Source organism: Fusarium vanettenii (assembly GCF_000151355.1).
Source record: "Fusarium vanettenii 77-13-4 chromosome 6 genomic scaffold NECHAsca_37_chr6_2_0, whole genome shotgun sequence".
Classification (NCBI taxonomy): Eukaryota; Fungi; Ascomycota; class Sordariomycetes; order Hypocreales; family Nectriaceae; genus Fusarium; species Fusarium vanettenii.
This window is the reverse complement of record NW_003315849.1, coordinates 64513-88015: the sequence shown is the minus strand read 5'-3', so window position 1 is coordinate 88015 and position 23503 is coordinate 64513. Positions and strand designations below refer to the sequence as shown.

At 52.9% G+C, this 23503-nt stretch overlaps 9 protein-coding genes across 9 annotated transcripts; 4 read left to right on the top strand and 5 right to left on the bottom strand.

The window, feature by feature from the left end:
- Positions 1-305: 305 nt before the first annotated feature.
- Positions 306-2402, bottom strand: NECHADRAFT_1589 (uncharacterized protein; the record flags this gene model as incomplete). The annotated part of the gene is made up of 2 exons (XM_003042098.1): positions 306-1204; positions 1292-2402. Coding segments are annotated over 2 exons (2010 nt in total), but the record flags the coding sequence as incomplete, so codon positions are not given.
- Positions 2403-3854: 1452 nt separating this feature from the next.
- NECHADRAFT_42618 (uncharacterized protein) lies at positions 3855-4510 on the top strand (the record flags this gene model as incomplete). Its single annotated transcript, XM_003042179.1, has 2 exons — positions 3855-3933; positions 4011-4510. 2 exons carry the CDS (start codon positions 3855-3857, stop codon positions 4508-4510), a joined length of 579 nt encoding a protein of 192 aa, XP_003042225.1.
- Positions 4511-5689: 1179 nt separating this feature from the next.
- NECHADRAFT_94098 (uncharacterized protein) lies at positions 5690-6478 on the bottom strand (the record flags this gene model as incomplete). The annotated part of the gene is made up of 1 exon (XM_003042097.1): positions 5690-6478. One exon carries the CDS (start codon positions 6476-6478, stop codon positions 5690-5692), a length of 789 nt encoding a protein of 262 aa, XP_003042143.1.
- Positions 6479-8057: 1579 nt separating this feature from the next.
- Positions 8058-9289, bottom strand: NECHADRAFT_42516 (uncharacterized protein; the record flags this gene model as incomplete). The annotated part of the gene is made up of 6 exons (XM_003042096.1): positions 8058-8136; positions 8200-8381; positions 8435-8553; positions 8603-8897; positions 8948-9166; positions 9224-9289. 6 exons carry the CDS (start codon positions 9287-9289, stop codon positions 8058-8060), a joined length of 960 nt encoding a protein of 319 aa, XP_003042142.1.
- Positions 9290-9761: 472 nt separating this feature from the next.
- On the bottom strand, positions 9762-10266 carry NECHADRAFT_61577 (uncharacterized protein). The gene is made up of 2 exons (XM_003042095.1): positions 10138-10266; positions 9762-10087 (listed from the first exon to the last, which is right to left on the bottom strand). The coding sequence occupies exons 1-2, from the start codon at positions 10240-10242 to the stop codon at positions 9866-9868; spliced, it is 327 nt and encodes a 108-aa protein (XP_003042141.1). The 5' UTR covers positions 10243-10266; the 3' UTR covers positions 9762-9865.
- Positions 10267-10667: 401 nt separating this feature from the next.
- Positions 10668-11282, top strand: NECHADRAFT_94096 (uncharacterized protein; the record flags this gene model as incomplete). Its single annotated transcript, XM_003042178.1, has 3 exons — positions 10668-10748; positions 10794-11008; positions 11060-11282. 3 exons carry the CDS (start codon positions 10668-10670, stop codon positions 11280-11282), a joined length of 519 nt encoding a protein of 172 aa, XP_003042224.1.
- Positions 11283-12558: 1276 nt separating this feature from the next.
- On the top strand, positions 12559-13613 carry NECHADRAFT_94095 (uncharacterized protein; the record flags this gene model as incomplete). Its single annotated transcript, XM_003042177.1, has 3 exons — positions 12559-12957; positions 13008-13511; positions 13575-13613. 3 exons carry the CDS (start codon positions 12559-12561, stop codon positions 13611-13613), a joined length of 942 nt encoding a protein of 313 aa, XP_003042223.1.
- Positions 13614-14795: 1182 nt separating this feature from the next.
- NECHADRAFT_100743 (uncharacterized protein) lies at positions 14796-17598 on the bottom strand. The gene is made up of 2 exons (XM_003042094.1): positions 16231-17598; positions 14796-16171 (listed from the first exon to the last, which is right to left on the bottom strand). Exons 1-2 carry the CDS (start codon positions 17009-17011, stop codon positions 15234-15236), a joined length of 1719 nt encoding a protein of 572 aa, XP_003042140.1. The 5' UTR covers positions 17012-17598; the 3' UTR covers positions 14796-15233.
- A 2971-nt stretch (positions 17599-20569) lies between these two features.
- Positions 20570-23165, top strand: NECHADRAFT_94093 (uncharacterized protein; the record flags this gene model as incomplete). Its single annotated transcript, XM_003042176.1, has 4 exons — positions 20570-20905; positions 20954-21279; positions 21535-22126; positions 22173-23165. 4 exons carry the CDS (start codon positions 20570-20572, stop codon positions 23163-23165), a joined length of 2247 nt encoding a protein of 748 aa, XP_003042222.1.
- Between the last annotated feature and the right edge of the window lie 338 nt (positions 23166-23503).

The window sequence follows — 23503 nt, the reverse complement described above, 5'->3', positions numbered from 1 at the left end:
CCAAGTTGGGGTGATACATGTTCAATGTTGAGGGGACGTTCAATCTCCAGTGCCACCGGTCCATCGTTGTGAAGGATATCAGTCATAGACCAGTCACAGACAAGAACCCATCTCAAATGTTAACCTTTTTTAATTAACCATATTGGGCGTGTGGTTTGCCTCTATCTCTCTAATCTGGGTATATCTCCAGCTCAAGCATACTCGTCGTCGAGTCCATACTGGGCATCCATATCCGGATCATCCTCATCGTAACCACCCTCAAACTCTCCGCCACCAAACTCTTCTCCATCGCCGTAATTTTGTGTTTCGTCGTACTGCTCCTCTTCTTCCTCTTCCTCTTCCTCCTGAGGAGCCTCTGTCTCATCGCCAACCACACTCTCGTTGCCTGCTTCGCTTGCGTCGTCGCCGCCCATGGTGCTACCAGCGACGCTCGTCTTTTGGCTTGTGGCTTCTGATCCGGGTCCTCCGACGTTGGGCATGTCGAAAATGTTGCGGATGGCGTCGTAGTTGATCCTCTTGGACCACGCGCGATCCTTGGCGACGTTGACAGCCGCCTCGGCTGCTGAACTGGCTGGGCTTGTCTGTCCTTCACCCATCCTGGCTCTCTTTCGTCGCTTTCGTGTCTGCTTTGGTCGCTCTGCTTCAACCTTCTTTCGAAACACCTTCTCTTGGTGCTTTCGTAGCCACTCCTTATTTTGGTTGACCCAAATCATCTCCTTGATCTGGGCCTCTTCTGGCGACAAAAGACAATTGATGACCTCGGGGTCGTCGGCAAACTCGTCTTCTGTCACGTCCGCCGACATGGACACTTCCTTCTGAGGTCGTTGTTGTAATGCCCAGACGGTGTGGATCTGCGCTCGCTGCTCGGCATTCGAGTAGGCCATGGCGTGCTCGTATGTCAGAGGATCGTTAAAGATCTCTTCGATGACTCCCTCTAGTTCTTGTTCATCCTGCTCCCATTCCTCGTTGATAGGCAGTTGAGGCTTTCCCTTTTGCTTTTCGTTCATTCGAGCATCTCCTTCCAGCTCCTCTTCCAGAGCGTCACCGAATTCTTCAACCAAGTTGTCGAGATTCTCCACGTTGGCTTCTTCGTTCTGGTCGTCTGTCGCGTTGTTTCCATTTAGTCTGTTAACCAGCGATGGGTCCTTCGCAATCTTTGAGGGAATGGGTGGAATGATGAATCCGTCGTCGTCGCGGCGATATTCTACGACCGGGGCCTTGGACAGGTCGGCACCGCCTTCAATCAGTCGAGGATCGATCTTGTCAGCCAGCGCGTCTTCGCCCTCCTCACCCTCCAAGTCTGCCGATGGCCGCTTGCGCTTTTTGGTCTTGCCCTCTAACGTCTTCTTGTACTCCTCGGTGTTTCTGTAGAATGAAGGTGGATCGTGTGAGCTTTCCAGGAAATCCTGCTTCAAAAAGTCCTCAACCGACATTCGACTCGATTCGGTGACCTTGAACTCTTGCAGTCGGCTCTGAATGGTGTGATTGGTGACCTTGACGATGTAGACGACTTCTCGCACAGTCCGTCGAAAGTTGTGCATTCGCGCAGCCATGAGAAGACAAGCACCACAAATACCAGATGGTCGACGACCCATGACCATCCAATCCCGACTCATACGCTTCACCAAGCGAACAGCATCCTCAGCAACCTTGGCTGTCTCTTGGTGAAACTCCATTTTTGTCGCGAACCGCCAGATAAGATCTTCAGGGTACACAGGGATAAGACCGTCGTTGCCGATTGGGACCACCTCGTTGAGCTTCTTGAAGATGCGACCAAGCTTGAAGACGTTGAGCTGCACCAGATCGGCCAGATCAATAAGCATGACCTTACATGGCGGCTGTGCTCTGCAAGCGGCGTATAGGCAGACGGCGGCGACACTGGCGAGAGTGCGACCCTGTACAAAGTTGGCGCTCGAGGCGAGCTTGAAGACCTGCGTTCCAGCCGTGATCAAGCTCTCTCCGACGTTGAGCTGCTGTGCGTATCCCTGCATCAAACTCTTGGCCTCTCGAATGCTCTTTTCCCTGTCTTCTGATCCACCAACCCTTCGAAACGCAGGTCCCATACTTCGGACACCAGCCTGATCAGCTCCAATGTAAGAGCCATGGACAACCGCAGCGCCGTTGGACGACTCTCCAAAGGTGATTTCGGAAACGATGTTGCTGTCGTCAGCGATACGACCACATGTCTGGCATGTGCCGTCGACGACATTCGGGTTCGGACATGACTTGTTGGGACATTGCGGGCGGTTCGGAGCAGCGAGCGATGCGTTGCGATTGACGGCGTTGATTCGAAGGGACTGTGAGGAAGTGGTGGCGGCAGCAGCTCGGCGTTCCTCTCGCTCCCGCATAGCCCGGACGGGATTCGGCTTCGCAAATCGAGGTTTCACCGTTGGCCGTAGGCCATTAGGCCCGGATTTTGGAGGCGTAAGAAAGGACGACATGTTGAAGATGTGAAGAAACCGAAATAAAGAATTCAAGATCAATCTCGGGCTGGGGACTGAGAGTGGCGGCTAAACCGCGGTACAGCTTCTGCTCGTCACCAACCTTTGCGGATAAACGACCCCTCAGCGCTGCGAGCGAAATTGTCGTGATCGAGTCGTTTCTGTGTTTTTGATTGCCGGAAGTTTTCAAATTGCAGATAAGATAACAGAGAAACAAGGTTTTTGTTCTGTTGAGTTGGCACGTCACGCGAAAAAACAACATTCTCCGGTGTTCGAACCAGCACCGCCTCGTGGGACACCGTGACTCAGGCCGGGAGTGACCCCACTCGACCATCGATTCCGATCTCGTTGCCTGCGCGTGGTCTTCGATTGGGCGCGGTTATGGTCAGTCTCTTCCTTTCACCATAATTGAGATAAAGGATTAACCTGATCCCACATGGTTTACTAGAGTTTCAGATAGTGCTTCAACAGTGAAGATTAGTATGCTCTGGCAGTCCCGCCCAAGCAAGGAGAAATACGTTACTCCATTGTAGCCCACGATTTTTCTGCGTGTACCCTTTCCCCGAAACGCGTCTTCCCTTCGCTATCGCGATAACCTCTCTGCCTCAGCGACCTCCGCCTGACGTTACGATGTCGTGGCTGTCTGTTTGCTAGCCATCTGGTGGGCCATCAGACCAACTTAAGGCCATGATCAGTGAAGCAGCGACAAACAAGACTCCGAATGTGGAGAATTTGATCTCATTTTCGTCCCTTCTGAGGCCATTTAATTGATTATCGTAGTCATCCAAGGATTGGTTTAATATCCCATTCTGGAAGTACGCATCATTTCCTAATTCAGCGTTCTGCTCAACTCCTCCTCCACATGCACGCAGGTGAAGAAATAAGCCGGACACCAAACCTCAACTCGCAAGTAAATACCGGTCCAAGTCCTCTCAAATATAAGAATACAAAGGTAACAGGATCAAGGCTTTAAGCTCCATGTTTGCTTTTTGTCAATTTATCCATTCTCATAGCCTCTCTTGGGGGAGGATAAGGCAATTAACGCTACTTTATGCTGTACGTCCTGGTGTCTCGTCTTGTCCATTGACCCGCATGACAGTCTGCTCCCCTCACTCAAGTCACAGCGGCATTCCGGCCCGGCATCCGCACTCCCTCACGCACTCTCATACCCGCTCAAGTAGACCTTTTAATGCATCGTATTCCTTCAAATACCCGTGTTGTTACCAATCAATCTCAACATTCGTGGGCCGAGTCACGCAGTGCGGAGAAAAGATGGCAGTCTGAGACTCGGTGCTATAATTACGTCAGACCCTGCCCCGCGATAAATCCTCCGAGTAAAACATTCACATCTACACCTCCTCCGTAGACCTTTTGACTTTTAACCACATACACCTATAAACAAAGACCTACAAGATGGAATCCCCTTTTACTGTTTCTGCCAAGCCTGGTGGTGATATCTGGAAGCAGCCTCCTTCTCATGATGTCTTTACTGGTGAGCAACCCCTCAATGCCCCTCACCACCAAGCCCAACATCACCACTCCAACACCGTTCAACGCTAACAATCTCAGCTCCCTCGCGCACCCACTCCTCCGGTCCCCTTCAAAGCCTCATCTCAGCAACTCTCACCTTCACCTTGACCTACACCCACCAGTACGACCAAGCCGGTCTCCTACTCACCCTCACAAAGCCGGGCTCCCAGAAAAAGTGGATCAAGACTGGTATCGAGTACTTCAACAACCACCCTCGTTTCGCTACCGTCGGCTGCGATAACTTCAGCGATTGGAGTCTTGCGCCTGTGCCTGAAAAGGACGAGGCTGCTGTCAAGAGCGGTGGCAAGAGTGCTACCATTGTTATCGAGAGGGAGAAGAGTGTGCTTGGGCTGTGTTGGTGGATCTCTCGAATTGATGATGCTGGTGAAAAGGTGCCTTTGAGACAGCTCTGCTGGCCTTTTGGTGAGGATGGATGGGAGGTTGAGATCGGTGCTGCAGTTGCACGACCTAACAAGGACGTTAAGGAAGAGTTGGAAGCCAAGTTTGAGAACTTTGAGGTCAAGTGGGAGTCTACTTGAGTAGTCCATTCGTAGACAAACCATAGAATACACATCAGCATCGCACATCAACATCACACATCACGCATCAGAACAGGAAACCAATTTGAGGTGGCCGAATTTCTCATTACCTCGGACCCTGACGGAGCTAGCGCCAGGGAGGATCGCTCAACGATCCTATCAAGTATTGTTTGTTTCTAATCATCAAGATCATAACTTCGTTTCTCGGCGAGTTGTTGTCCATCGCCCCCAAGACCATGCAGAGGGATCTTTTTTTTTTCTCCATCAAAAACAAAGGGAAAGCAAAAAAACAGGAGGTGTCATTCTGGATACCAGGACCAAAGGGGAGCCGCGTAAAAGGCGTGGCACACGCAATCAAGCGTGTGAGAGTAGAGTGATTATGCCTTTGGGCCCCCCAAGCCCGGTGTGAGTAGGAGAGTTTGTTATCCGTTTCGCGTCTAAGCATAATGAAACGCCCAACGCAAGAACCGCAATAAAACACAATTAAACTCCAAAAAGATCCATTCGTTTAGAAACCAAGATGGCGCAAATCAGTAGGGTTTCAATCTTGGATATTGCTCGCGGGTTGAGAAAGGCAAGCAAAGCTCCGGGTTCTTCCCAAGTAAACTCTGAAAAGCGAATGTAGGAACCAGACAATCAGTCAAGATGCCAGTCCCAGTCCGTAAAAAGACCATAAAAACGCCAGAGTAGTAAACATTGTTCCAGTGCCGCAAAGTGTAATGGGTATCAAAGCAAAAAAAGACGAGCGCAGAAGAAGCAACGCACAGTAAACCAAGGATGTAACACACAATAAAGGGAGCAGAGGATGGTGGGCTCGTTGTGTTGCCGGGCGTCATTAGATCCTCTCAAGCTCTTGTACTTTCTCAAATCAGACAATTTCGGTCGGCCAACCTCGTGAAAAGAAGGGGAGTTCGTGTAGCTCCTTAGGACGTTTCAATCTGATGAGGAGGGAGCGTTAAAAGCAAAAGAATCCAAACGCCGGCTTGAGTAATTCCCATCGTGATACACCTTTTTTTCGTGGTTTGTTTCCTTTTTGGTTCTCCGTGTTTTTTTGTTGTTTCCGCACTCATCCTCCAGCAGAGATCCAAATTGACGAGTTACACGCGCATCTGGAGGCCTGAGTGTTTGGTATGTGTACAGTGGTGGTGGTGGTTCGTTCGTTCGTTCTTGTCGTCACCTTCAGACAGTCTTTGGCGTCCGAGCATTGCTGACGTCGATGACATCGTCCAGGTGGTTGCACATGGCTACAAACAGGTCGAAGAAGAGCTTGCTGCCGCCCGCCTCCATCTCGGCCTGCATGGTCCCGCTCCGCTTAAAGGTTTTGCGACAGCGGATGATCAGGGCGAGGTAGTGAGCGCGCAGGCGGCTGTCCGAGTCTGGGGTGTGGGTGTAGGCGTACTGGGCTGACCGCAGGATGGTGGCGACGTCGATGCCGGCCTGAAGCCCTTGCTTGCGCAGGGCCAGGCGCTTTAGCTCTTCAAGGCCGTAGCGGTCGGCGGCGCAGTAGATGACAGTGTCGCGGAGGATTTCGACGCCCAGGCTGGACAGGTAGACGGAGGCTTCGCCGGCGCGGCCACCTCCGGTTTCGGGGTTGGGGGATGACTGAGGTGTTCGACCGTAGTCCTCGAGTTCCCAAGAGTTTCGGTGTCTGTTGTGGAGTAGACGGGGGTAGTAGTCACCCTTGTACAGGTACTCGAGGACGGCCGAGAAGACCTCGGGTTCTTCGTCGGGGAGGGAGATTCTCTTGCTCTGCGCATCAAAGGGGCTTCCGCGGCAGGCAGCCTCAAAGAAGGGCGACTGGCGGAGCACATCCTCGTGCGCTGCAAAGAGCCGGCCGTCACGGCCCACGGTGAGGGTCACGATGGGCGAGGGGGAGGGCGCGGCTGCGGGGGACTTTTGCTGCTGCTGCTGCTGCTGCTGCTGGGGAGTCGTGTCCCGCTCGTTGAGCGATCTCTGCAGTTTCGACATCTTGACATGGTCCCGGTGGGAGCCCGATCTCTTTAGTCTCGCAGACTTGTCGACGCGGTTTGGGTCTTGCGACCGGACTGAGCGCTTGAACATGGCTGCGGTTTGTTTTCGGAGGTTCTGGTAATTAAAGAGTGAACTCGTGACGGGAGATTCGAGGAAAGAAAGGGGAGAACAAGGACACGTCAAAAGAGTGATGTTGTTTTTTTGTCTATTCCCCCGGCTGACTTTTTTGTATTCGATCGAACTTGGCTAGAGAGTGACGAAATGAGCGAAGAGAGGAGAGAGGAGAAGAGAGAGAGAAAGAGAGTGTGAAGCGCAACAAAAAAAAGATTGACGAAGGAGGGCCCGGGCGGAAGAATATGCCTTGAAGACGATATCCTCGTGATGAAGCTTTGCGACCCTGATTTTAGTTGCGAGTGGGGGGGAGGAAGAAAGAGAGGAAGTCGGGGGTTTGGGGGAGGTGAGCTGTATTTAACTATTCTTGGTGGATGGATGGATCCATGGATGCCCTCACTCCCGCCCATCCCCAGCCATTCACATTGTCTAGTCCACCGCGGGGTTCCAGTAACAGGCAACCCACTGCAACCACGTCAGTCTCGTCGATTACAGAGCCTCTCTGATAGGTCCAGCTATTTCATTTTCAAGCCCAGTCAAGACCCAAATCCCAAAGCTTGGGTTCGGCTCGTCTCGCTAAAATTAAGCGGCGCGGCCTGGCTTCCTCTCCATCATGACTATCCCTGTACAGTAACTTGATCTCGACCGAATTCATGCCTGACTCGTCATCTTCTCTCTTTTACTGTAGAGACGCCTTTGACACTTCCCAGTAGCTATCCTAGTCTATCCCAGTCATATCTGCACAGCCTCATCTCAAACCTGTCTCGTCTCGTCTCATCTCCAATCACCATGGCCACCTTCTTGCCACTCTCTGCAGCCACCTTCAGTGTAACTCGACAATCCAAAGACTCTAAAGAGCGCCCGCCCGTCGCGTCACCGGCTCACCAGCCTGATACCCAATCGTCAGGCTCCGTGAAGACGCTACCAAGCCAGATCATCTGTGCAAATCAAGGCCCCATGTCTGATTGGTGACTCGGTCAATTCTACCCAACCTGCCGGCGCCCAAGATGGTGTAGACGAGTCCCAAGCTCTCGCACATGCCTCACGCAGCCACCATTTTTGGTACAGATTCACGGTCGTTCAAGTCTGCACCCGAGCTCCGTCACGTTTGACGCCTCGTTTCGACTTTTGACTCATTCCATGAACCTATCTCGGCCATATTCAGCGCTCCATCAAGTCAAGCAAGGTTCAAGCATGTAGTAGCCGTTGCAACGGTCCGATTTCAACCGCCATTTCAACCGTCACTGCACGATGCTTCAACGTCTGCAAGAACCGAGTCAATTTCTAGGGTATTAAGAGGATTTGTAATATGCATGCATCCAACACCCTGGCTCATATTGAGCGTACCAAGCCGAGTCCATCATTCTTCGCCAACAAATCACTACTGACTATCGTGCATGGACATCCACCTCTTCACCAGCTTTCCCCTCTCCTCCATCTACCCATGCCGCACAACTATCAGTTGTCAAGCGCCTCCTGCGCAGCGGCGATGGCACGAGCCTCGGACAGCGATCGTGTCAGGCTTTCTCGAATGCCGACCAAACCTTGCATCAAGATGTACACTGCCCGATTGTCAGCGTCAATGTTTGGCCGCTTTCAAGGAGTACTTACTGATAGGAGCCAAGAACACAAACCCAATGGAGTACAGAGTCACTGCCTGATCCGAGCCAACCTCTCCCTTGTCGAGCCAGAAGAAGGCATACCAGTTGGTGACGAGATGGCCAAAGGCTGCCCATCCCAGGTAGATAGCCGCATTGACCATGAGACCGAGCAGATGAAGTCCAATCGCCTGCATCATCAGTCAGTATTGATACTTGTCACGGAGGTCAAAGCTGAACATACATATGGACGTCGAATGCTGTTGAGCCAAAGGATCTCGATCACATTGATGATGGGTGCGATCACGAACAGGGCCAGGATGACAAAGGCGCGAAGTGATCCATCATCAAAGATGTCGCTCACTGCTGAAGGTTAGCACAAGGCAGAGAGATGCAATACATCATCACTTACATGGTGCCTCCGGGGCAGCCCTCACGGAGCCTGCCCAGATCATAGTGCCGTTTGGAGGATTGGGAGGCTGGGGTTCACCAGCGGCATCATCGTCATCATGCTGGCGGGTGATGAAGAAGTAGATGACCGAGCTCGCGAAGGAAAAGACCACTGCCGTAGTGTAAAACATGGTAAAGTAGAATTGCTTCCGGAGGCTGGACATGTGCCTCGGCAGCGACATGGCTCGGATGACGATGCCCTCGAAACCATCGATGTGGTGAGAGTGGGGATAGTACAGGTGGGTGAAGGTCCATGACTGAGATCAAGGGTCAGTTGGGAACGAAGGAATCGAAGGGGAAGACTCACAAAGGCGATCAGTTGGTACAGAAAGGTAAAGAAGAAGCTGATGTTGGCAAAGTCGAACACGATCCGCCAGTCAGAGAACTCGCTCGGTTCATTGATCTCGTAGTTGAGGATGATAATGCCCATGGCAAGCAGAGCTGCCAGGACCAGGCCTCGGAGGATGACGAGAACGTTTTGGGGAATGAACCGCCAGGGCGAATGACATGCTCGGAGGAAGGCGGGCTGTCGAGATCATCGAGTCAGTGAGGCAGTCTGGGTTTCCATCATGGCAAGACTTACGTGGTCTTGCATCACGCCAGGGCCTGGAAGCCCGTTGGCGCCTTGGAGAAGAGGAGCTGAGTCCATGGTGAAGGCTCAGCGAGACAGAGCAGGAGGGATGCGAAAGATGCTATAAGTGATGCAGACGAGCAGATGATGTTGATAGCGTGATGGTGGATCCAAGAGGAGCGACGAGGCAAGATAGGTGGGCAGTGAGGCGTCAGAGGAGAGACGACGGACAATCGAAGAGAGGATGGATGGGTTGAAAGGAGAGAAAGGAAGAGAGTCGAGGTGGTGGTGAAGAAAACACATGTTGAGGCTGAAGAGAGGGAAGGTGGTGAGTGTTGGTTTGAGAAGGTGCACCTCTGCCGTCCATGGTGCCTCGACTCCCGCCTAGCAATGTTTGGCAGTCGCGAAGGGCAGTCTTAGAGGAGGAGGAAGAAGAAGAAGAAGAAGAAGAAGAAGACAACGGAGAATAAAGGGGCCCATTCATGTTTGATGACTACCTGGTTCAGTTGTTGAGACTGTTTGCGTGAACTCGTTCAAGCCTTTGTTGGTTAGGTTGCGAAATGTTCAACTTCATTATCTTCGATAGCACAACTCATCGCCATCGTCTCGTATCACTAGTGTACACACGTTGGCTTCCTCTCAAATGCTTCGAGCCTAATCCTTCTTCTGAACGCTGGCGTGACCTTCCCTCTCCATGCCCTGGCATCCAGTGACCTTGCCTGCAATCTCCTCGGCCCTGCCGTAGCCATGCTCATGGTTGGGGTCTTGCTGCTCTCTCATCTCTCCAACCTTCTTCAACGCGGCCAGACCTGCTGCCTTGTCTTGTTCGCCTGAAGCCTTCCATGCGTGGGAGCCAGTGAGAACACCGACGGTGGCCTGGGTCAAAGTCAGTAGGAGGCAACCTGAAAGAGATGATGGGCAATTACTTCGGCAGCGCCCTTGGCGTATTGGTAGTGACTGCCAATGAGGCCAGGCTGAGAGCCCTGAGACTGCTGCTGTTGCGGTTGCTGTTGGTTGTTGTTGTCGGACATTTTGGAGATGTTGAAGACGTTTCGTCAAGTAAAGGTGCTGTATTGATGCTAAGAATAAAGATCAAGTAAATGAGTAAACAGGTCCCTCGATCACAAGACGTCCTTTAAATACCACACTTCTCACTCGCCAATTGCGCCGATGACATCGCTCTCGTGCTCCTCTTGCTGTCATGACATCACCTTTCGTGCTTCTGCCGGCACCTGGCGTTCCATAACGTCCCTGAAAATGTGGGGGCGATTCATTCACCAGCCACAGTGTCAAGCCTCAAACGCCCCAACTGTTCGCTCTCACTCTGGCCCGTGCACTCGAGCTCCCATGAGCCACATGTCCATTTCGAAGCGCCTGTCTGTCCCCATTCAACACGGAGTTGTCAAGCTCCCATCCTCACTCATTGCTTCCATCCATTCGCTCTACGACCGTCGCCATGCTTTCCAGTCTCGGTAACCCGCGGCAAGCTGCCGCGCAGCTCATGAACTTTGCGCTGATCCTTTCCACTGCCTTTATGGTGAGTCGTGACGATGCGCTTGGGTACACGTGCTAACAGTCGCAGATGTGGAAGGGTCTCTCCGTCATCACCGACTCGCCGTCCCCGATCGTCGTCGTCCTTTCTGGCTCTATGGAGCCTGCGTTCCAGCGCGGTGATCTTCTCTTCCTGTGGAATCGAAATCTGTTGCGCGAGACTGAGGTTGGAGAGGTGGTGGTCTACAATGTCAAGGACAAGGATATCCCCATTGTGCACCGTGTAGTGCGCAAGTTTGGCAATGGGTACGAAGGCACGAATACAAGGCTAGCACGCAGCGACTGACGAGTTTACAGAGATACGGCCGAGCTTCTCACAAAGGGCGACAACAACCTGTCGGACGATACCGAGCTGTACGCAAAGGGACAAGACTACCTGGAGCGCAAGGATATTATTGGCAGCGTAGTGGCATACATGCCGTTTGTTGGATACGTGACGATCCTCCTGTCAGAGCACCCTTGGCTCAAGACGGTGATGCTGGGCATCATGGGTCTCTTGGTTGTCCTGCAGAGAGAATAGACGAGCGCGTTGGATATGTATGTATAGGTCGTAAGCGAATATGCGCGAGAGCAAAAGATGGTCAAGCTAGGATGGAAGGAAACTGCCGTAGATTTGATACCCACACGTCTGGCACTAGAAATCTCGTTACCGCCAGATGTCGGCGATTTCCCGATAGGGAACCATCCAACCGTGACGGGATGTGGGAGGTGTGGTGTTGTTTTTTATGCTGCGGTCGGCACAGAGGATGCGACCATAGCGTCTGTGAGCCGACATGGTTACAGCTCTTGGCAAAGACCACTTCATTTTGGGCCGAGAAGCAATCACAGCCACCGTCTGGAATAGAGTGATGAAGGATATTGGTGTTGGTACTAACAAGACTTCGTATAAGCTGCAGGATGAGTTTCGTGAGTCACTGTGGACATACGACCACAATCAGATGAAGTGAACAAAGCATAGCCCTACGGTCCTCGCCTCGGCGATTTCTCTTCCCAGCCCCTGGTCCAATTTTAGGCGTGTGTCGATCGTTTCCAAAAGAGCACGGGTCGATAAAGGTCTAGGCGATGGTCGACCGCCGTGCAACCGTGAGAAGGAAGAGCTCAGTCTTGTTAGTCTCTAATTGGGTCCTCTAACTGCGACCTGGACATTGTACGACTTTGTTGGTTACGGGCTGCGGCTGTGAGTCTGGGGCGTTTCAAGTGAGATCCTTCAAATGAGGCTTGTTTGAGCTGCCGCTAAGTAGATCATGTACCAACACTACACTTCACGAGAGGCATCAGAATAGCAGAGAATGTCTTGTCTGTCTAGACTGTTCACCTCCTTTTAACAGTGCCATCCTATCATGCCTTAGACCGCGCCATTCCCGCAACCGACAAGCCCCTTGAACACCACCAAGGCACCAACGACCCCCTTCAAAGGATCGCGAGCCAATCAAGCATTACAACCAGCATGCTAAAATCACAGGGGGCAAGGGTCCCCGACGCGCATCTAGTTTAATTCTGGAGGTGCAACACAACGCTAATATCATGGAAGGATTTGCCTGGGGTTGAGAGGGAGGGGGGGCGAAGAAGCATTAAATAAATCTCTGCTCCCGGTGTGTCTCGTGGGAGTTTCTTCTTTTTGATCCCTTGCGTTAGTTGGCGGTCGTACAGTCTTTCGTTTCTAGTCATTCATTAACTCTTTATCGCTGCGCGTGTGCTTTCCTCGTCCATATCGCGATCAACGTTTCACGATCACTCCACGAAACTCGACTCTTACTTTTCTCCAGCATCGTTCAAGTCGCTTATCGCAGTTCATCATGGCGCCCGAATCTTCAACTCAGACTGATGATGCCATCGCATCGTCCTCCACTGCGGCTCCAACTCGACCTCCTCCCACGCAGCAGGCACCCAACAACGCGCCAACCCAGACGCAGACGGGTTTCCAACTGTATCCTGGCTCCTACGGTCAGGTCTTTACGCCTTATCAACAGCAACCCGCGAACAATGGCCAGCAACAGCCCGTGTTTATGAACCAGCAGCAGTGGACGCCTCCTCCGCTGGTGGAGACCAAGTATTGGATGGTGTCCAAGATGTCATTGCACGGTGCTTCCATGGTCTGTTGTGTTGTCGGCATGGGTCTTGCATTCTCCCTTATCGGACAAGATGAGGATGACTTTATGGGCTTGGATGTCCTAGGCATCACTTCAGGTCCCATCGTGCGTCTCCCAACACTTACTCTTTGTTTCCTCACGCTAAACCTCTACAGCTCGTCTTTGCTCTTGTCTGCGATATTGTCGAGGTCCTCACCCGTGCTCTGCGCAAGTTCAAGTCCGGAATCCACCCTGGTGTCCAGATCGCCCTCTCGCTCATCATCTGGATCATGACCTCGATCGTCGGCGGCATGCAGGCTACTTACAGCGCCATCTTCAACGACGACTACAGCGAATGTTCTCCCCAATCCACTCGCTATGGTCGTTACGACGACGAGTACCAGTCTTGCAAGACCCAGTACGGCGGCATCCGCCCCAAGATCATCGCCATGACCATCTTCACCTGCCTAGTCTTCATCGCCCATTTCATCCTGTTCGTCTTTGCCTGTATCGACATGTCCAGACGCAACCGCAACCGCCGTGCCCCTGTCATGGTTTTCGCCGCTCCGCCTTACTGGGGGCCCGCGGGCCAGGGCTTCCAGCAGATGCCGCAGGGTAATGGTCCGCCTACGCCGAACCAGGGACAACCTATCCCCATGCAGAACTGGGCGTTGCCTCAGGTGAATGAAAAGGGTCCGGCCCCGATGGCTGCTGCTGCTCAAACGCCAGCGCGCTATGCTTAGTGTGGAAAATGGGTTTGCGGTTGTGGCGTTGGGTCGTAATGGTAATCATGGGGAATATGTGTGCTACGTTAATAGATATCCCAAACATTCGATACCCAGAACTTTGAGATGCAGTTGATTGTGTCGTATCTTTCCGAGTTGAGCACAGGTTCTGTGATCATTGCTTTTGCGCACTTGAAGCCGAGTATTCGAGATCAAAAGAGGAAGATGTCTCCAACATGAAAGTTCAACTTGCAGTGACTGACTAACTAGGTGCCTGAGTTGTGAAGCATTGTCCAACTTGTTCAGCACAACCAACAATTAGCAAACACTATACGAGACAAACCCAAAGTCATACCCAGGCTTTCATGTCATAGTCAATCAAGAATTACACTCTATCCATCGTGTTAATAGTCAACAAGCTGACCCTCACCGTGGACCAACCATACCCTAGAGAACTGCATACGCAAGGATCAACAGACCCGCCAGATTCACAACAAGCCGAATTCCAACAATCTCCTTTCTTCAGGCTTTACCCAGTTTGCCAACACTTAACTAGACTCATAAATAGAGTTGATTGGGCATAAGGTGGGTTGTGAAACGTTGTGTGTGGGTTGCCATCTCCACAACACCAAGCAAAAAGATCACCAACCACTAAAGGGAAAGGATCACGACGTACCCAGGACTCGAACCTGGAGCCTTTGCCACCGGAAAGCAACGCGCTGCCATTGCGCTAGCACGCCTAAATTTTCTGTCTTCATGGCTTCAGAATCGTGTTGAAGACGTGAGGGAGTTGTGGTGGTTGAAGTTGGTGATGTTGAGGGAGGTTTGCGGCGGTGAACCACGACAACCTTTCGGAGACAGGAAGGATCCTAAGATCAGTCTTAGGGTGAGGCTTAGGTAAATCTTCAGCCAAGAGTGCTCAAATGCTATGTAATGCTTGTAGTGGCCGGTGGCTGTCATGTGTATGAGGAGGCGTCGATCAACCTGTCATGACCATCAGGCAACGAGACCACGACACGTCATCCTTGTTCCCCTCTTTGACCTGGAGAACTGCTATGAAACAATAGAGATGGATTATCTGACTCTAAGACCTACATTCTGGTGTTGATGCTGGATGAGGCTGCCTTCAGTGACAAGGCCAGTTTCCCCTGCACAACTTCATCAACACTACATCCACACATACTCAACAAGTCACAACAATCACAAACAAACACTCAAAAGCATCATGGAACAGTCAAATGAATCATGGCCGTGGATTTTTATCTATCCTCTAGACCCAAACATAGAAAAACTCCAGTGAACGAGAGACCACAACTTTTGACCATCTTGAACCATCATTAGCGGCATTACTCTTTTCCATTCCTGCAGGGCGCTCACAGAGCAGCCAACTGCGGACATCGATCCTCCAAAAGACACCATCGACCCAGGCTTTCCGGCCAAGATCGAGGCTTGGGGTATCATCTCCAAAAAAGAAGTCGTCCCTATCCCTTGCGGGAAGGGCTCTACACAGGCACGCTGGGAACGAAGGCTGGCGCGATTCGCTGAAACGGAAGATAAGGAATCAATCAAGGAAAAGGTTGTAAAAGAAAGTGCTGTCGAGGCCAGGGATAGCTGCGCCGCAAGGGCTATGCCGTCCTCGCACGTTTTTGGGTGTGTCTGTCGGAACCTTGCTCTGCATCATATGCGGAGAAGGTTCACGTCAGAGATGCTTCGATGTCTCTTGTGGCCGCCGCCAACCTCGCCTGATGCCTTGCGCTTCGCAGACACAGTCTCGAGGGGGCTTCGAGCGAGATCACTCAGCTGCTTCTTATGACGGCGGATGGGTGTAAGGGGTACGCGGGCTGTGTCGAAGCGGTCGGATTTGAGACCCTTAATCGCCGTGGCGTTGTAAGGACCGCTGAATGCAAGGGAGTCCTGAGTGGCTTGGTTGCTCAGAATGAGCTGCTGGTTGATTTGGTTCCGTCGGAAAGCTCCGACTGTTTCGGAGTTGAGATGCGAGAGAACCTCCTTCTCGCTTCCAGCAGTGCTGGGTCGGGCAGGAGTTGAGGCTGGGCCCCAGTTGTTGTCTCCGTCCTCATCGTTGGAGTCATCGCTTCCAAGATCGATAAAGTCCTCAAACTCTAGCTGGAGGTTCGCCTCGCCATCCTCGTCAGGCAAACTAGGCGCAGTCGAGCTCTCATCAGCCGTGTTGGCATCTGAAGGAAAGGGGAAGAAGGCCTCGGCAGGCCCCATGACTTGGCTGTCATTAACAAAGTCGCCAAAGGTGTCGGCTGAGAACATGGCACTGAGCATCAGATTGGCCGAGTTGCTCATAATGGGGGATGTCTGATCCTCAAAGGGCCACCCCAAGTTGAACTGCTCCGGCGAGAGGTCAAGGTGTCGCCGGCGGTGGGGGGTAAAGATCATCATCTTCTTGGTCAAGGGGTTCAAAACCGCAATGGGCTTCTTGTCGGAGCGATCAAGGTTGTAGCGGCCCACACGGGGCTGACCACGTTCGGCCTTTACTGGGCTGTCGGTATCCGAGTCCGACATGTCACTCTGGGGATTGGAAGGACGCCGTGTCTTTCTGCGAACAGGTGGCTCTGGCTCATCCTCTTCGGTAGTGTCACCATCAGCTGGAGGAGACATGTTAGCACTGGAAAGACAACGTGTCCCGTATGCTGGCTGGACTCACTCTCATAGCCGTCCAGCTCTTGGGGCTCTTCAAAGGTGGGAGTAGGAGACGTGGGAGCAGAAAGGGCAAGGGGTCCCCTGGGTGTAGCAGTAGGGGTCTCATCCCCATCCAATTGACGGACGATCTCTTCAGCGTCCGAGTCCTCCTGGTCACCATACTGGTAAGTGTAGTCCCAGAACGACCCTGAGCCTGACGACTCGTCGGGGTCGTTTTCTATCTCTCGACGGAATCCAGGGTCGAGAGTGTTTTGGTCAACAAAAATGTCGGGAAACATGTCGGCATGATCATCCTCAGTGTCAGTAGAATCAGACTCGCTGGGAGACATGTCAAAGTGAACATGACGTTCTACAGGGGTGTCTGCGCCGAAGAAGTCGGCTTCTTGGTAGAACTCTGGCAGATCTTGCTCATTCTCTGAGGGGATACCGCCCCAGCTGCCCTCATCATCATCGACATCTGCGCCTCCCTGCTCGTCGTCGTCATCTTCGTCATCGTCATCATCATCGTCGTCCTCTTCTTCAATGAGGGTTCGCGGCCGAGGAGCTGGCTGTGGGGTTGGAACGCTAGCTTCCTCCATAATGTTCTCCTCCTCGGCCGCAGCGACATCATCCTCATCGTCGTCCTCGGAGTCGCTAATGTCCTCGACGGCAGAGTAGCCACCTTCATCAGACAGGTCCAATGAGGAGGTAGAAGGGGTGTCGGAAACCCGGCGCCGACGGTTGACGGTCTTGGTCTTCTTGACCTTGACAGGGGCGGCAAACTTGCGCTTCAAGCTGCGAGACATGGTTTCTGTGTATATGTAGTAGACAAACAATCGGTGGTTGGTCTGGAATCTATTGTGTGGCGACTTTGTGATTGTCGCTGAGTTTTCTTGGTATGCAAGATCCAATTCGATATGGTCCAAGAACCAGAAATTGATGTAGACTCAGAATCCAGTGGCGTGTAGAAATTGGTGGGAAATGTTGTATCCTTTCTGGTAGTGACGTGTCGATACTCGGGTGAATGCTATCGAGGGTAAAGAGAAGTGGTACGAGGACAGATGGAGGAGTCGAGGTAGGTGGTGGAGGTTGGTGTATAACAAAGCCCTTGACAATCGGGCAAATCGCAGAATCGTTGGTTTCAGAGACAGACTCTCGGTTGAGCTTCAGCTCAAGAGCGGAAGAGGCTGTGGAAAACTAAGTCGAGCGAGGAAATTGACTGGTAACTCGGTGAACTGCTGGACTGCGGACCACGGGGGAAAACAGCCATGGCCCGCAGTGGGCGTTTACAGCTCAGCGACGGCCGAAGGCATGATGACTCGACTAAGTTTCGGTATGGGATGTTCTCTGGATGATGCTGGATAATGGCGACTTCGTTGTCTCGAGGGGTTGTGGTTTGGGTTGGTGATGATGGAAAGGAAGGAGAGGAAGAGGAGGAGGAGCAGAAATATCCCAAACTTTTTCCGTCTACAGGTGGGGACAGCTCCCGATCGGGGCTAGCGCAAATCTACTGGAGCAAGGGTGGAGTCACTGGAGTCTACTGGAGGGGAGTGCGCGGGAGGTGGCGCTAGGCTTGTTCTGGATAGGCTGGCACGCCGTCACCGCTTTTTGGAGCCTCAGATGAAGCTGGCTTATTTCACGGATGAGGCCCAACGAGAGGTCAGTCTCGAGACTGTCTGCAGCGCCAGCCGCTGATCCTGTTTCACTCGGTGCGATGCAGGGCGAAGATTCAATTCTACAAATGGTGTCGTTTGAAGGTGCAGAAGCGAGAGACGGGGGTCTGAATGCTGGCAATTAGGGCTTCGGTCTGTCCTGTCCGTCATCAACCCTACTGTATGGGAATGGATATCTGGAGGGATATACCCCATGCTCCCTGGTCCGTGAGGCGAGCAAACGAGCAATTAGGGGACCACTTAGACGCCCAGGCCAAGGGCACGACAAGGAGGATAAATCCAGACAGGCCGGGGGAGAGACACGGCAGAAGGCAGACGGGCCGCACAACCCCCAGGGAGATGAGGACGAGACGCCCGCCGCGAAGCAAGGAGACACAGAGTGAGGTGGCTTTACATGAGGTGGCTTCATGTTCCACGTCCGAGTTGACTAGGTTGCATCTCACCAGCAGAAGATGCCAGTTTGTAGGTAGGCAAGCAGGCAGGCATCCTCCAGTGGTTCCTCTGTGCGGCATGTAATGTACTCTGGTGCATGCCCAATGCGTCGGTACTTTGAGGGCCCTGACGGTGGCTCTGATATCCATTTCTTTTTCTTTGCCGCTCCCTTGAGTCCCGTGCTGGTTCAGGCACTCGAGCCGGGATAGCCATGGCCAAAACAGAAGGCCAGAAAGGACCCCTCAATTCCTCTGTCCAAGCATTTCTTGGCTTCTGGTTCGAGGGCTCCGCAGTGACGGCAACTCCACTAACAAACAGGGGGTGTGTCTCCTCCCATCGGGCCCTCCTATGTACGGGGCTAGATGGAGTCTGTCGAGACGAGGCGACCATGTCAGTGGCCAGGCATTGCTGGAGGGAATGGTCCACCCTCTCGTAGTTCAGGAGCTTCCATCAGACGAGGGGATCCAGAACAGCTGAAGAACGAGAAGCTGCAGAGAATGAAGAGGGGATCCAGAAAGGACCCAGGCGATGGATCCATCATCCCCTCTCCTCAAAGACGACGCCTCGGTTGAAAAGAAATGTCTCTTCTGGTTCCATCAACCATGTTACCATGGCCACTGGTGGAGTCTTGTCCTCGTCTTCGCAAAGGCTCTTTTTTATTCCCTCTCCAACCGACAACCGGGATTGACGAAGCAACTAAACTACTAGAGTCCGCAGTAGGCAAGTCTCGACGCCTCAACCAACCCAAGCCGAGAGGAGAAACTGAAGAAAAAAACTGCTGAGGCAACATGGGAACTGGCGCTAATTGTTTCGATTACGCCTCCGCCTTACGTGCCTGGACTTTTTTTCTTAGTCGTATTCGCCAGGATAGTCGTTGTTGACTCTTTTTTTTCTCGGCCCCTCTTGAGTCGTTTCACGAGATCTGTCGACGAGGTTTTTCTTCCTTTCGCCTCCGAGACCTCGGGCCATGGTCGGACCCAACGGTTTATGAGGCTTCAGTTGGGGATGGCCTCTGCGTAGTTCAATCTCCAGAATCTGTCCATTCGTGCATTGCCTTTGCATGTCTCAATCTCTCCCAGGCTGAATCTATTCCCCCCCATCCATCCCATCCCAGCCCCTCACTATCCCTCCCCTCCCTCTCAAACGGGTCCAACAGGCACTGCCGTCATCAGAGTCGTTAGCGCAAGATTTTAGAGTCAAAACTCTGTAGCGCAACTTGTCAGGTGGGTGGAGGTCATTCCCATTGCCCAGTGGACGCCCCTCTTCTAGATCATCCAACTGAATTTTTTTTCTTTCTTTCGCTTCTGCCAATGGCTGCCTCGGCATTACTGTTTGGAGCAGACGACAGACATCCCATCATGACGGAACAAATGACACTCCTGGCACTAGGGATTGACACTGAATGAACCTTCTGCAACATGAGCACATGCAGATGCACTTTTCTGACTCTTCATCAGCCTCTGAGTCAAATGAGGATCATCTCCCCGGCAGTCAGCTGCTCTAGACAGAAACCATTGGCCACATTCTCCCGCTGTCACACACCCATTGGCTTGAAATGCATTAGATGACTCCTCGTGTCTGCCCACGCTGTCACAAATCCCGGCTGCCACGGAGCTTCAATCTCAACTCCATGTCTTGGCTTCCCTTCTACACGTGAGGCCCCAGCTCAGCTCTGTGCTCTGACACCCTCCGCTTCGGTACTACGCAGTAAAAGTCAAAACGGGAGGGGAAATCTTGAGCTATACTACGTAGTAGAGCTTAGCAGAAGAGGACAGACCGACGCTCTGCGGAATCTTCCCACGCCGGGACCTGTGGCTGCATCTTTCCGCTGAAACCTTACGATGCACCACTTCTTGTGACACCACTCAATCGACGGGTTGCATCCTTGTCCCTGAGGTGTCGCGAAATGAGGCCTGAGCAGGCATCATCTCCACATCCAACTTTTTCTTCTTGGTGGCGCGGCTACGGCATGCGACAACGTTGGCCCGTGCGCATACCCGCGCGCCAACTGGCGTCTAGAATGTCTTTATCTAATCTTATCTTATCGAGGATAAAGACTGGTTGCCATGCCAGCCAGGCTAAATCATTTCCGCAATAGCAGCAAAGGTAAACATGGGCACCTATGCAACGCACCGAAAGCATCGTTAGTGACCATCTACGACCCATCCATGAACCCAGCCTGACCCGTTTCTACCTCCATATTACGAATCCCATCTTGACTTTCGTTTGTTATCGAAGCGGTATCTATCGGTAATCATCATGGACGCCTCGCGCAAGGCTTCACACAACCTCTTCGAGGTCTACCTGCGACTGCGCCCGCCGCCCTCGCACAACACCAACCCAGAGCGTATCCTCAATGTTGAGGAAGCGGAGCAGGACTCCCATGCGACGCATATCACGTTGAACCCGCCGACGGACCGACGGAGGGCCATCGAGAAGTTTGCCTTTACTCGGGTGTTTGAAGAGGAAGCGACCCAGCTCGATGTCTTCCACAGCACCGAAATCGTGTCGTTTGTTGAGGGCGTGTTGGCTCCTCAGGGAGGAGAGGGAACAGATGCTGTCGTAGCAACATTGGGCGTTACCGGGTCGGGCAAGGTAATTGTGTTGATACTGACTTCAGAGATGCGAGACTGACAACGGCAGACTCACACGATCTTGGGCAACAAGACACAGCGAGGCTTGACCCAGCTGACGATGGATGTTTTGTTCCGATCGATTGGCGAAAACATGGTCGATTCCCACTCCGTCTATGCCGCCCAAGACTCCCTCCAGGCAAGCGACGCCTCCGAGTCGACTCTAACTGTCGCGTCTCACTTCTTCGATCCTCCATATGCCGAATCTCTCGCGGCGTCAAGGGCAGGCTCACGCGCCGGCACACCTATGTTTGTACGAACCCAGAACTCGATCCTTTCTTTTGTAAAGTCCCCAGGTCGCCAAGTCTCGAAGTTAGTGGGAAACATGCCCGGCGCGTTCCCAAGCGATTCAGTTGCGACAAGTCCGAAAAGTGTACGACTTGTGAGCGAGGCCGAAGAACCTCTGCGCCTCGAGGAGCAATAGGATGGCTCCCCAAAGCGCGAGAGACGACCTCTCGGCAGCCTCGTCACTTCGACCAGCACTATGAACTGTCTTACTCCCAAGCGGGCTCGAACTAGGCATTTCATGTCCCTAACTGCCGCCAGCCGTATCAAGAATGTTACTAAACAAGATCTCAAGGGCGATCATAGTATGATGTCTCCTCCACCTCGACGAAACGCGGCCCGAACCTCGGCACTCCCTCAGTTACCCGACGTCAGCGGAATCAACGTGCCTTGCGATCCATCGGCCGAGTACGTGATTGTCATCTCTATGTATGAGGTGCACAACGACCGCATCTACGATCTTCTCACTCCCCCTAGCAAGTCCGGCGCCACCAAGGAGCTGCGTCGCCGTCCTTTGCTTTTCAAGTCTACTGAGTTGTCCCCTGACCGCAAGGTTGTTGCTGGGCTGCGAAAGATCATTTGCACTACTTATGCTGAGGCTCTGACTGTTATTGAGACTGGCCTTCAAGAGCGCCGAGTCGCTGGCACTGGAAGCAACAGCGTCTCGAGCAGAAGCCATGGCTTCTTTTGTTTCGAGGTCAAGAAGAGGACTCGCAGCAGGAGACCTGGCCCTTGGGAAGGAAACCGGTTCACGATTGTTGATTTGGCGGGAAGTGAGCGAGCTCGAGAGGCCAAGACGGCCGGTGCGACGCTTGCAGAGGCTGGCAAGATCAACGAGAGTTTGATGTATCTCGGTCAGTGTCTTCAGACACAGAGTGAGGCTGCAAGCTCAAGCAAGGTAAGTTACACTCTGAAGAGTGTTTGACATGTGCTAACATTCACAGCCCAACATTGTCCCATTCAGACAGTGCAAGCTCACCGAGCTCCTCTTCTCCAACTCGTTCCCCTCCTCTTCGACTACCCCTCATGCTCACGCTCCTCGACGAAACCCTCAGAGGGGTGTCATGATCATCACAGCTGACCCTCGAGGTGACTTCAATGCCACCTCCCAGATCCTGCGATACAGCGCCCTTGCTCGCGAGGTTACGGTGCCACGAATCCCCTCTATCACAGCCACTATCCTGGCTCACCCACCCCCTAAAGCGGCTAACACCCGTTCGCCCAGCCCAGTGCATCACCATACCCGGCCATTCATGCCTCCTGGTTCGGGTTCGTTTAGAAACTACACCCCTCCCATGAGCTCCGATGAGCGTCAGACCATGGAGATTGCTGCCCTGGAGATCGCCCGACTTAGTGATGAGACCGATCAGCTGCGGGAAGAGGTCGATCGCCAGACGGAAGCGCGGATTTCCGCCGAGGCTCATCTGCTGAGCATGGAAGATCGCATGCTTGATATGGAGGCATCCATTCGTGAAGACTGCGCTGCTGAGTTTGAACAGCGCCTCGCCATGGAGATGGCACGGTGGAAGGCTTCTATGGCACTTGAGCAGGAGCGTAATGAAGAGCACTGGGATCGCAAGGTCGAGATCCTCGAGCGTGGTCTTGCTCCTGATGATTCCGACTATGACAAGGAGAATGTTCTCATCGAGGATCTGGAGGAAGAGGTTGAGAGACTTCGCCATGAGAACGGCATCCTGAAGCGTGAGCTCGCCTCGCGCAGCCCCAGCAAGCGGAGACCCCTCGGAGAACGCGAGGACTTTGCACCAGCCGCAAAGACATCCAAGACCGATGGTGTCTCCAACCTCGGACGCAAGCTGGAGCGCATGCGCGTTAGCAACGACACTTCGCGCCCAGCAGCCGTCGCGAACGGCAGCCCCACCAAGAAGGTTCGCAAGCTGGGGGCGAAGCGGTGGGAGGACCACGATGAGCTGGAGTAGGACTTTTGAGCTTGAGCGTGTCTGTCTGTCTTGCAGCGGGTCGTGTTTGGCGGTTGGGTTTATGGTTATAGACTTTGGGATGGATGGCGGTTTTGGTTGCCGTTGGGAACGGCTTGGAGTATACCCATTCGTGTGATGCTTTTTTTACTCATTTTGCTTTGGTTGCTTGTGATTGAGCTTTGTATCGAGCGCGTTGCATAATGTGATTCAGTTTCATCCGTGAGTCTAGAAGCAATATGCATATACGAGTCCCTTGCGTTCTCTCGCAGCCTTGAGTTGACCTTTTCCCCTGAGGGTAGCGTCCCATCTGCCTTGAATAGCTGGACGGTAGTGGCTTC

What these genes read in the sequence shown, in the direction of transcription:
- NECHADRAFT_100743 (XM_003042094.1), bottom strand. Translation starts at nt 17,011, where the DNA reads ATGTCTCGCAGCTTGAAGCGCAAGTTTGCCGCCCCTGTCAAGGTCAAG. An exon ending in AGAGCTGGACGGCTATGAGA is followed by an intron (nt 16,172 to 16,230) that starts GTGAGTCCAGCC and finishes TGTCTCCTCCAG; the next exon opens with CTGATGGTGACACTACCGAA.
- NECHADRAFT_61577 (XM_003042095.1), bottom strand. Translation starts at nt 10,242, where the DNA reads ATGTCCGACAACAACAACCAACAGCAACCGCAACAGCAGCAGTCTCAG. An exon ending in ACGCCAAGGGCGCTGCCGAA is followed by an intron (nt 10,088 to 10,137) that starts GTAATTGCCCAT and finishes ACTTTGACCCAG; the next exon opens with GCCACCGTCGGTGTTCTCAC.